General features: G+C 36.6%; 1 protein-coding gene across 1 annotated transcript in view; it reads right to left on the bottom strand.

The window, feature by feature from the left end:
• The window catches only part of HEATR5B (HEAT repeat containing 5B), a gene marked incomplete at both ends in the record, with an annotated part of 47,789 nt that overhangs the window by 22,292 nt on the left and 12,350 nt on the right, over positions 1 to 13,147 (bottom strand). The window contains 9 exons of the mRNA XM_079532560.1: positions 817 to 1,056; positions 1,892 to 2,036; positions 4,213 to 4,382; positions 5,709 to 5,898; positions 7,319 to 7,478; positions 8,060 to 8,250; positions 9,457 to 9,562; positions 10,737 to 10,912; positions 12,615 to 12,778. Coding sequence (XP_079388686.1) covers positions 817 to 1,056; positions 1,892 to 2,036; positions 4,213 to 4,382; positions 5,709 to 5,898; positions 7,319 to 7,478; positions 8,060 to 8,250; positions 9,457 to 9,562; positions 10,737 to 10,912; positions 12,615 to 12,778 — 1,542 coding nt within the window. The remainder of the gene's footprint in view (positions 1 to 816; positions 1,057 to 1,891; positions 2,037 to 4,212; positions 4,383 to 5,708; positions 5,899 to 7,318; positions 7,479 to 8,059; positions 8,251 to 9,456; positions 9,563 to 10,736; positions 10,913 to 12,614; positions 12,779 to 13,147) is intronic.

Below are 13,147 nucleotides of genomic sequence, written 5' to 3'. Positions count from 1 at the left end.
TGGTATCAAAGAGTGCAAAATGAAGTTTATCTCAGTTATTAAAATATAACTGAGATAAATTTATTTAAATATCATCACAGATTATTCCACCTACTAAAAACATGAAGAGGAGATAAGACATTCATATTAAAATCTCTAACATCCATCCCATATAAAATAAGGAAAGAACATTCCACGTTCAAATTCAGGAAGTGAGGTCTTTCCCACAGAATAAATAAATGGTAAATATATTGCATAAAAAAGAGACTGGTAGCATTAGTCATCAGTAAACAAAGATGACAATAATTAGAAGAGCTTCAAGATGAACTCACAATATGCCAATAAATAAGCATAAATGCAAGGCAAATTAGCAGAATCTGCGTCACAACTATCCTTCAAGCTGAAAAAGAAGTATAAGGTCTCAGAGGACAAAGATCTTTGCAAACAAATCCGCAAGGCTGAACAACACACAAAAAACTTTCATCACCATGGTAACCCATCTTCACATCAGAAGCTCAAAGGGAATAAAGGAAAGCTCTGAGCATGTACAGCACTGTTCCTTCCCTATGGGCCTGACGCACAGACACTAAAAAGCATTCGTCTGTTTTCACAATTGACAGCAACCTTTTTTAATCTTAAAAGAAATCTTACTTTTAAAAATGTAACATAACATTGATGATTTCATATAAGTATGTTTAATGAATAATAGTTAAAGCTCCACATACAATAGAAACTAGATCTTAACTGGGACAAAGGACAAGCTCAAAATAAATATTGCCAGAAGATGTGAATACCATTGACACACCATCTTTTACGTGCACGCCATAGAACACTTACCACTGGAAGCTGCAAGGACATCCTTACAAAGCATTAGCCAGTGAGAAAGGTTTTCTACTGCCAGAGATGAAAGCATATGTCCCAGAGTATCATGGATATCTGAGCACAACTTCCGATCCGTTTCTCGATCCAGCATACCGAAGAGGACGCCTTCGAGGCCTGTCTCTGTGATATTAACACCCTGATGCCGGGAATGAGCATCTCGCCGAGAACCAGCTCCAGGAGTAAAAGTATTAATATCTGTGAAATTATATTTGTAACATGATTTTCTGAAATCAGTAGCTCCATTTTACAATTTGGAGTAACAAATGAGAATTGGACTCTGAATTCGCCTAAGTACACCTAAGTTTAGGAAATGACACACCATGATGTTACCGAATTTCTTCCAAATTAACATTAGAAAGCTTTTACAAAGCAATCTTTTTTTTTGTCTTTATTTTTTTTTTCTTCCAAGGCAAATAGCATCTGAGTATTACTTCAAAAATAATTATCATCTATTTCTCTTCAAGGTACACATTCCTCCAATTTCTAAAAGCTCCTAATAATATTTTATTCTGAAGAGTCTTTCTAGAGACATACTTAATAAGTAGGATTTAATACTAATTAAGCTCACGATTCTACATTCTTTGAAAAACACTGTTGAATTTCCTATTTTCAGAATGAACTGATGCATGTAGGCATTGAATCAATCAGCAGAGTTCAAAGGCTAGTAGATGTGCTGCTAAGAGAATTTAACACACCTAGATAACTGTATGCTGTTTGGTGGAGATAAGTCAATTTCCAACAGAAGAATATCTAAAATACTTAAAAAACTATAAGACAATTCCACTGTATATACACTGTATTTCCTATTTGATTTCTATTAGTCAGTAGGGCAGAAAAGCTTAAGTCTGAATTTCACAGGAAGTGAAATGACAAATGAAATTCAAGAAGCAAGCAGAGGTGAGGAGAAATGTTATTCAAGTGTGTAGGGATGGCTACAGAGTGGATTTTTTCTTCCTGAAGGCAAATCACACGCATGCACGAATACATGCATTCAACTGTCCCAAAAAGACCACATGAAAGAAGTACTTACTGATGCCATTATTTTCTTTGTCTCCAGCATTTTTTGCTAAGCTCATGGCATATTCACATACTTCTGCTGCTTCTCTCTGAGCAAGCTGTCGTAAACATGCAACTGCAGCCCGGCGAAGCAGCAAGTGGGAGCTGCACAAGTGAACCTAAATCAGAACCATTGCATGTGAGTGAACTGCACCTCCATACGAATAAGTGCTGCTAAAGATTGCCAGTATTCTACATGCCCTTGTGCAAGCCTCTAGGTAGCAAACTCTTTACAAGATCTTAGAAGTTCACAGGTAAGCACTTACTGAAAGCAGAAATTCGAAAATAAAGCTGGTGTATACAGAGCTGACAGTTGTTACCCATCAAAAGCTTTAATATTAGAACTGCTGTGTCAGTATGATTTTAAACAAATTATACTTTCCAGTCTGTTACACTCTCGAACACTGTTCCACATCATATTCTGCTACAGCTAAAAATCACTTTAAAAGCAACCACACAACTACCCTAAAATCTTCCATTTCAAGCGTGCACCAGAATTTATAGCACATGTTTTTATATGTTTCTATCAAGATGACAGCTTCAGGTCTTTTTGCTAACCAATACCGGGCTTCCATTTCCTTTTGAATCAGCTCAAGTACAAGCAAATATTTTCCTTAGGAAGAATTGTGCATGGTAACTATTTCCTCGGGAGGTAGTAGTTGCACAGAGAACTGTATGTTTTTCCACTGTGGAAGAGATGACGAGTACTCTTTAAGAAACTGACTCTTTAGTTACCCTGGGGAAATTGTTTTTAATAAACTGAATACACATTTTCTTTCTCAGTAGTAGGTTATTATGCGGATGGAAACTGCAACCCTAAATGAAAGGGTTGTATAGTGTATAAAGCACTTCAACAGTAGATCTTTATTCTGTTTGTGAATATACAAGACTTAGATACTGGAAAAACAAATCCACTTTTATACAACCTTCTAAATATCGCACTAAAGCATTCCTTGTTTTTCATTACAAAACAAACAACCAGTGGTTATGATGCCAATACAGGAAAGCAGAAAGCAGCTCCATGGTTTAATTTTGATACCTGGCATTAATTGCATAAAAGAGCAAGTTAGAATGTAATGAAAAGTTTGTTAATGGGAAAAGGTAATGCAGACTCTGCCTACCTAGCTATAAGTTCACAGTAAAAAGAAGTGAACAAGACAATTCAAAGGAAAACTTACCAAGCTACATATGACTTGGAAGTAAGGAATATGAAAAAAAGTGAAGGAAAACAGCTTTTGTTTAATAAAGGATCATTAAGAAACATGAAACGGATAGCAGAAAGCCTAGGAAAAGTTTTTAGTACTGGTCATGCCAGCAGTAACTTCATTTTCTGCACTATTACCCACTAGTGCTCACAGAGTGACTAACTAGAACTATTTGCCACACTGTCCACAGTATTTATGGAATAGGGCCTAGATATTTCTGGTATGTTGCATCTCTGTCATGCAAAATTCTGTGCAAGAACAGGTGCTGCACAGCAGCATTTCAGTGTGTAGGGGAAAGTAAAAGTATGTATGCAGGGAAATACATGTAACAATGCAAGGATGTCTGGGGGAAAGTCAGGGAGGGAGACTAAGAAAAAGCTCCAATATTGACATAAGGTAATAGAGAAACACTAGTTTCACAGTGAATTCTAAGAACAACTTCTCAAAAACACCGAACAGATTTCAAAGAGAAGCTTTGCAAATTTCACAGCATTAGACTGCTAAAAAACCCTCAATATAATTTAAAAATTAAATAATAGTAATAAAGAAACAAAAAACCACACCTTTTTCTTACAGTTGCATTTTGTAAGTTTTGGGTTCCAGCATCTGTTTCCTGGCTTAGGCCAGGATTTGCAGACAAAACAGCACTACAGGAAGAAAGCAGTGCTAATCACAACAGCAGCACAAGAATTTGAGCATCAGCATCTACTACACTGACAGTGGTAAAGCAAATCCAAGACCTCCTGCCTTTCCCAAATTCACTTTCTTCCCTCTGGGCATGCAGTTCCTTTAGCTGGAAGTAACAAGGCATTTCAGTAGTTTTTATTGAGTGATACCATATATATTCTTGCTAGTGTGCTACCAGAGTGAATCCAGCTTTATGACGCAGATTTGGACATTTCAGCATTCTGAAAAGCATCTAAAACAGCTTGGGGACAGTTACTCTTTTACTGAACTCCGATGTTCTGCAGATGCCACCTCTTTGTTATGAATGGGTACCCTTAGCATCTTACTAAATACCTCTCCTGTGCCCCTTGCTAGGCACACAAATAAATCTTGGAGAAACAGAAGGAATGCATTTTGTACTCACACAAAGACTGGGAACCAGACTGGATAGGTTGACGTGCCGTGGTGCAAACATATGGAGCTGCTGAAGGCAGGATATGGCCGCTGCCTGAACGAGAGAATCTGAATGGTCCTGTGTGATTGCACATCCCACCAAACAGGACGAACGGATTGTTGAAATTGTAGCTCCATTACCTGGTGATAAAATGTGACATTCTTAGCACAACAAGATTTTTGCATGAGAGCAACAGATTTTAAATCTTCAACAAACACTTTAATGCAAAAGAAATTGACAGAATTCACATGTAGCTTCTCTGACTTCCTACTGAAAAACAGTACATCTTGAAAGAATCACTATGGCGTGTTTCTGTACCTCAGTATTTTGGTTCAGTTAAGCAACTCTCAGTCCAAATGAAATTTTTGGATCAACTGTCTTCAAACAGAAATATTTTCAAAATATCTCCCCAGGACATAAAACTAGTAAGGGTAATTGAATTTCAACTGTGAATATCTTTTCCATTTTATGATATACGGGCAATATTTCATGCCCAGAACCATTTCCTAAAGTGTTAGGCAACACTTAAACTAGCATAAATGCTAGCTAATTTTGGTTAGCTCCATTGGATGAGTCATGTTGCTCTAACAGAACACACATTTTAAAGAACAGAATCTGAAAAATAATTCTGTAATTAACCCATATGACGTTTAAAAGAAGTTTCTGAATTACAGAAAAATGCCTGCAAAAGACTTTCAGTATAAGGATGATGCTTATTAAAAAGTGTCACAACATTCCAAATCAAATAAAGAGCAAGCAGACAGTCAAGTTGAATCAAAGCATCTAGAAACTTTCCCATAATAGAAATGCAAGTCCAATTCTCCAGAATTTGAATTTCACAAGTGGCTAGCTCTATGACACTGTCTGAAAGACCAGAGTAAAATATTCCTAAAAAAATCACACTAGGACTCAGACCATGTTTTTTGCCATCTCAGCCACAGAACTTCAGATATAGGGTTAGATCTGTAAAAAAATCTTAATCATAATGGTAAAATACCACGATACGAAAATGTCAAGAATGAGTGGAAATTAGTTATTGTTCACAATGCCAAGAACTATGTCCAACTTAAGATTTTGTCATCAGTCAAAAATAAAGCTGCCAATGTGCTGAAGAAGTAGAGGAGAAATGTTGCCTCTTGCCCGACAAAACATTTCTGGCAAGGGTGCTTCCCATCTTTTACAGGCAACACAAAATTGCTATAAAACAGAACGTCATACATCTTTATAGCACCTTTATACAAATTTCAAACTGATGGAAAAAAAAAAATAACTAAATGCCATAAGAAAACATCACCACATATGTTCAAAGTCAGAACTGAAGTTCTGTGCAGGACACTATAATTGTTAAATCCCTTCCCCACAATCTTCAACTACAACAGACAAAATTTGGTTGTCCTCCGTTTAAGATCTGGATTAATTGGCTTTATAGAAGTTAATTTTTTATTCCTCTTCAGATTCACACTGACCTTGCAGCTCAGGCCCAACTGTAGTTATTATAGCTCCAAGACATCGGCCTAAGCATTGATGCACTTCTGTATGTGACGGTGGAACAGTTAAGAGCAGAGTAAGAACTAGAGAAAGTGTTGGCTCCACATATCCGCGGTACATTGGTCCACTAGAATCAACTATCAAGGCAAGTGAATGGAGAGACCAGGTCTATTAGAAAAAAAAACAACAAGATTTTTGAGTAATATATTTAGGAAAGTTACAGAAACTTACATGTAGACTGAACTTAGCTCTGCACATCCTTGCTTACACATCTAGTTATCTTCTCTGACTTCAGAAGGGTTTGAAAGATCATAACCTCAAGCAATCACCTGGGAGTTGAAATATTTCTAGCATGCTACTTGGCTGCCAGCACTTTTGTGGATAACGGAGGTGAAGGTGACAAGGAATTTGAGCAAACACTTTAAAAAAAAAAAAAAAAAAAAAAAAAAAAGAAAAGAAAAGAAACGAAAAGAAACAAGTCTCCTCCAACCCTCCCCCCTCCAAAAAAAGAAAAAGTGAAAAGTGACCTTTAAGATAGGAAAAATACGGAATCACTTCTGTTGTAAAACTGGATGTAGATTCAGAAGCAGACAGTTGTCAAAGCATTTTGTAGGAAGTGCCTTTGACATTTTCAGAAACTGATTTACATCACAAGCTGAAAGGTTCACGTGCATTTTTACGAAGTACGGAAAAGCAATTATTCTAGTATTCTAGGCTTCAACGCTGAAGAAAATGAAAGATTCATCACTTCGCCTTTTAACATTTAACTTCATTCAATACAGATGTATTGCTCCATATGCTCTTTTTACAGCAGCATCCACAAACAAAAAGTTACAGGACAGTAAAGATAGAAAAAGACACTGCTACCCTCACATTTCTTTTGGAAGAGATAAGACATAGCATGTTATCCCAGTTTCCAAATATTTTCAGCTTAGGAAATGCTCTGCACCACACTTTATTCATACATGATCTGTAACCCCAAAGGCAGCGCTCTCAGCAGCATATCTATTTCCCCTCTTACCCTACCAGCAACTTTTAGCAGTCAAATGGTCTTCTTGGGAGATCTTCCACATGTTATTAATACACAGTAGATAAACAGAAACTCAACTACAGAAGCCTCCCACTTCCTTACTAGTTCTCCTACTATTCTCTTTTTGTCCTAAATGCAAACAGAAATTTCAGTTTATCTGCAACAGATTTCAAATTTTGTTATTATAGTATAACCTTCCCAGGAAGACGTACTGCTATACTTTGTTCACTGTTTCACACAAGTCAAAATTGCTTGACCAAAGAAAATGACTTCATTAGCTCAGTCTCCAACAGCTGACCATACAGTGACCATTAGACAGTTACTAAAGCCTTAGTACAGACAGCTAAGGTAACAGCAGATTTGGGCCTATTCCTAACCAACTGTCATTATAGAGCAAAATCTGGTTTAACATTCCTTAGCAAATGCTACGTCCACACAGTATGGCTTATATGACAATATCTATTAAAAAGCACTTGAACAGATGATTTAACTTCTGTTTTAAAACACTCAAAATTAAAATTCATTCTGTGACGATTGTGGTTTGTTTTCGTTTTTTACCTGGACTTCAGGAGAAGTTCCATCTTGTGCCAAAGCCAAGAGAATACTGACACTGGTTTTCAGATGCTGTCCAGAACCTATCCCACCAACGTATCGATGGAGGCAACCCAGGGCCAAAGAATGGCCTGTTCTTGATACAACATCTCGAGCAGATTTTAACCTATGAACATTTAAATAAATCATGTAACTTAATTATTTGGAAAAAAAAAAATCCTTCAAGTACTGTAACTATTCAGATGACTCTACTTCTAACAGCATTTTGCCATCTACCTCACAGACCTTGAGAAGCTTTACTTAATCTGTACTTAATCTATACTGCTATTAAAGTGGATTACATATAAAGCAAAACAAAATTTTATTTTAATAACAACTTTTTCTTCCTTCTTCATATGTAAAGAAGATGTTTTCATAAAACACAACCACTGTAATAGAATTCATGTTTTTTAGACATATGTAGTGTAAGCTGAGTTAATCTGAAGCAGTTTAGTCACTTGAAGTAACTCATCAAAAACTCTTCATTTCTATCATTTTTAATTTCAAGTAATTTAACAAGTGATCTTTTATTCCTGGAAGAATCACAAGAAATATATCAACATTTGAAGACACTGTTTGCAGATTTGGTAGGCCTGCCTAGTAATAAAGCATTAAAAGAAATAGTAATCAGTATGTTATTAGTAGAAGATTTTTCTAACATGCATTGAATTACATTTTATTTCTTTTCCTGAATCAAAGTCAACTTACTTATCAAAGCTGTACTGAGCCATTCGAGCGATGAAAGTGGCTTCTCCAACCACTTGAGCCATTCTACCAAGAGCTTCTCCTGCTGCACACCTCAGAATAGGGTTAGGGTTATCGAGTGCACCCATTACCAGTGTTAGAGCAGACTTGCGAACTTCTTCTGGTCCTAATGTGCTTTTGTTCTCAGCTAACCCCTACATGAACAAATATGAAAGAATATTCCAAGTACGTGGATGAAGGGAACAGCAATATTAATATAAGAGCAAGCTTCAACTAAAAATTACACATTTTTTTGCTTACATTTGTGTACATTTTTCCTAAAATACGCTTCTTGAAAACATTTAGAACTCAAAACCAATAACATCCTCAGTCCCACCTTTGCCAACATTCCACCTATTTCACATACAGTAAGGACTTACTACACCTGTCTCTGTTTACAAATGCGTTACAGCACTATATGCATGCTGATAGTATTGAATCTTAGATAGTTATACGCAGGATATGTCTGAAAAGAAAGAAAGAAGGAAAAAGAAGGAAGGATGGGCACAGAGAGAAAGAGGCCTTAAAGCTAACTAACATCTCTCTCTTAAGAGGAAAACCACAACTTTATTATGTTTCTGCAAGAAATGCTCAGAGATTGTAGGTCAGTAAAATATTTTTTCCTTAACATTCACATCTTTGAAAATTTATACAGTACATTGTATGTGTTACAGAGAAAGAATACAACAGCTTCTGCAACTTTTTTCGTACCCATATTCCACTAATAAGACATTGCCTTACTTGGGGAAAAATAGTTTAATACATGTAAAGTACAAACACTGCCTGTGTTAGAGCAGAAAACTCTGACAGCTTTACCACAGATTCCCATTTTCCGTCCTGAAATTTTGAAGTTCTCTGGCCTTTTGGCATTGCAAAACCCTGCCTTCTGTCTCAGAAAATAGTGTTCAACGTGTGTCTCATGTTTCAACATGGCTCATGATTTTAAGAAGCAAGCAAGGGAGAGAAGCAATGTTTTGTCAGCTTGAGATCTGTGACAACTTTCTCTCCAAAAACTCTGCTAAGTTCCGAAGACAGACTTGCCATTTGACAGATAGCCCTTAGGGGAGAAATTTGATTTTTGCTGCCACCATGAAAACTGCAACTAAGCAAAAGCTCAAAAAAATCATTTTTGCTCCAAAATGATAGAATTTTGCTGTCAAATTTGAAGAATTCTCTCACATGCTCCATATCACGCACTTAAAAGGGCAGCTGCACACTGGGGCTGATTTGTCAACCTGCAGATTTTCAAACTTGTAAGTAGTAGCTTTAATAATGTTCTTCTAACAGTTTTTCGTACAGAATACAAATCTATGAATTAAACTGCTGAGTTTTGACATCTAGAACAAGTTTGTAAGTTTCACCTTCAAGGCACTAAGAACAGCAGTAAAGATGTTAAGCTGCACAGCTTGCTGTCGAACACCTTTAGCCTGCTTGACACATTCAGCAAAGTGATCCAACATCTGCAATCTAAAACAAAGGAAAGAGCATAATTTAAGTGAGATGTTTTCAAAATACAAACCAAAATGCAACAAGTGAAAAAATACAACAAAAGAGACTTACAATCAGTCACAGAATTTACGTTTCAGGGGCTGTAGAGAGTATTCTACTTAGACAGAAAGGGTCATTCTGGATGCTGTTAGTTCTTTTAGATTATCCATAAGTGCTTACTGTCCCTTTTGAAGGGAACACCAAGGAGAGGTCTTCAGATACTGTTTGGATGTACAACTAGAAAACTACAAGGACAGGACTAGAAAAATGCTGCCTCTGCACTATCATTCAAAACCAGAGTTATTCTATACACTCCTATAGTTGTTCCCATTATTTTCCCTTTTTGACATCATGTCATGAAGCATTAATGAGAGGAATACTCTCTCAAAGATACCAAGAACAGGAGTATAATGAGCAGTTGGTATAGTTAACAAATCAGCAGCTAATGAGTCAATTTTTAGCTAAGAACAATATAGATCAGACAGACTTAAGGCTTATTGCTTACAATTGCTTACTGCAAAATGAGACTGACCTGTCAAAGAAAAAAAACTCAGTTCCATCAGTACTGCACTGAAGGACAATTTTCATTTTAAATGAATCTTAGAGCTGCCTATACTCTGTGCTCAGCAACGACTTAGCTAAATTACATGACAACCAGAGTCCCAATAACCCATATCTCCATAAAAATCAGCATATTTTCTTTCATGTTTCACATGAATTTATTTCTTCTTTTGCATAAAACCACTTAGTGTAAATCACACACAGTCTCACTTATGGAAACCAGCTGAAATCCAAAGAATTCCACTGCTGTGATTTCAAGGCTGATTTTAAGCTATTTTCTATGGATATTTTTGCAGGGAGTTTTGGCTGTAGAGAAATTGCTGCTGTTAAAAAAGTAAGAGGAGAGAAATCCAGTCTGTACCACCTAACCCCAATTTACAAAACTGATAAACCAAGGAAATTGACTAATTGACTTGTTTCTCAACTGGGTAAACATATTCTGCAATCCTGAGACACAGTGAACGCAAAATACTGACACCTAAATTAGAGACAGTTGATTTCAAAGCAGATTCTTATTTCAAGAATAAAAACTTGATACGATGCAGGGAACTAAAGCATTCGATTCTGAAACTGAACACAGATGTAAACTGACCTGTGTTTGTAAGACACGTGAGGAAAAACCACACCAAAGAGAGCCACAGATGCATCGATGACAGACACTCCTAGAGGAAGGGGACCGGGTACAGCTTCACCAGCAGGGATGCGCAAATAAATAGAGGAAGGATCATGTTCCAAAGCACCACTTCCAGATGCACTGTTTGGCTGAAGCTGAAAAACGCCACATAACATGAACGCTTCTGAATATCCCTCTGTAGACAAAATTCTGAACTAGTGGTAAACCAAAGACATACGCAGTCGCTAAGAATAGAAAACTGCATTACAAATAATTAAAAGCAACTGCAGCATCCCCAGGCATGCATAGATTAGCATTCACAGAGCCAGTTAAATCCCTGACAGAGCACTTAACAGCTGGATAAGTGCACAAACTATGACTCCCATAAGATACAGAAATTAGAGAAAGGCATGTAATTTCTGGTACCAACAGCTCTGAAGCATAACTACAAACTGACTTTTCAGAAAAAAAAAAAAAAATTATTCATTGTGAGTACTGAGTTACAACACAGCATACTAATAAGTCAGTTTTGGTTGTAATGATTCTCTATCTAGAAAAGTTCTGAAATAGTATTAGAATTGCTTATGTCTATCATCATGAAAATACTTCCTAACCATCATTCCTTCAGAAACACAGTCATTTATTTCCTTGGAAGAAATGCTTACTTTCACAACTTATTATCTCATCATGACACAAAGTTTGACTCTAGTAAGTCTATATTCTTAAAAGGCTAGAAAACAGAGTAAATTTGGTATTGTTAAAAAAAAAAAAAAGAAAAAAAAAAAGTGATCAAGTACATGATGCTCCTGTGACTCACTGGAGGCTTTCATTTCCACCAGGAGTGACACTATTCAACAAGCTGGGGAAACAAAAGGAAGAAGGATGTGGAGGGACTTCCCCAGAAAGCTCTGTTGATTGAATAGTGCACTGAAGTCTAGTCTATGTCTACGGCAGCAAAGGAAGAAAGTTTAGAAAAAGCCTTCCTTTACTTTGACATGCTGATTTTTCTCAAAAAACCCAGTTTGCCCTCCATTTTTCACACTTAATATCAGTCTTGGCTTTTTGATCTGTTCTATCAGTACAGCTTCCTTCTAAGAAACCTTGCCATTATTAAACAAGCTGTGGTAGAAGGGAGATTTTCAGTTCCCTTCCTTATTCCAGGAATTTTCTGAGAAGGTGAGCCAAAATTCTTACTACAGTATGGCTCAGCCAATGCTCAGAACAGTTATTTGTCCAGAGAAAATGATAAATTAATCAATGAATTGTTCCCAAAGCTCCATTTGCCTTCAAGGAGCATATGTAAAAAAAGGTAATTGCATCTGTGTTAGGAGCTGATCTGAAAAACTTCATCCAGTTCCATAACAACTTTTGCTTCCTGTTTTTTTTATGTTTCAAAGATGTGCCTTGTCTAGAAGCGTAGCAAATTCCTTATAATGCCAACATCACTGCGTTAACTCAAATTAAATATGTGGTTTCATGCTGCACTTTTAAAAAGTTGCATCTTGTTTTTCCTCAACACCACTTGCAGTGCTGGCACTTTGATAGCAATTTCCTTACAAAACAATTTAAATAGAACCTAAGCTGTTTTCAAAAAATGTATGAGAATAATTGTTACACTAAAGAGATTTTAAGACTTGTTTCTTTAAAGAAATTAGTTTGACTGACTAACCAAGGACATCCAAATTGCATAAACATTATGGCCACCTCATCTGCAAGCAGTTTTATCAAAAGATTGTGCAGTACACGGAAAGACTTCAACTTGGCAAACCTCTGAAGGATGCCCAGAAAAAAGGAGCAAAACTCCATAAGCCAGAGAGATATCACAGATAACTCATTACTGTCCTGTTTCCTTATTACCTGGTCTTCAATTGACTTATGATCAGTCTCCTGAAGCCAAGAGCCAAGTAGAACACTGTCGTCATAATGACAAAGAGACCTCAGGAGCGACGTGGTTGTATTAGCGGAGTTGTCTGTCAAAGTAAATTCTGCTACCAACTCCCTAAGAAGCGCATTAAATGAACCTAGAACACATTAAAATAATTGTTACTTCTTAACCAAAACATTTCAGCTACAGATCAGAAGCTCCAAATGAAAGCAAGTGCCATTATCTCAATTCTACAAGTAGTGAGCGGACAGAAGTCTGACAACACCACAGCTGAGAGAAAGAACCCAAGCCTCTGTATTTTAAGCAATGATGGAAAACACTGTAAAACATGGAGAATGTGATCTCCATACCTCTCAATCCTACAAACAAAACCAGAACTTACATACTCAGTGTTAGTCTGACACACTGCAATATCTGTACTTCCTATTTAAACTGACAAAATGACATAAAGAAAATGTGCAACAATGCAAGACTCTTGCAGATTCTATTTCACACTTGGTATTTA

Source organism: Tetrao urogallus (genome assembly GCF_951394365.1).
Source record: "Tetrao urogallus genome assembly, chromosome: 2".
NCBI classification, from domain to species: Eukaryota; Metazoa; Chordata; class Aves; order Galliformes; family Phasianidae; genus Tetrao; species Tetrao urogallus.
The sequence above is the reverse complement of the archived record's forward strand: the minus strand, read 5'-3'. Positions and strand labels throughout refer to the sequence as shown.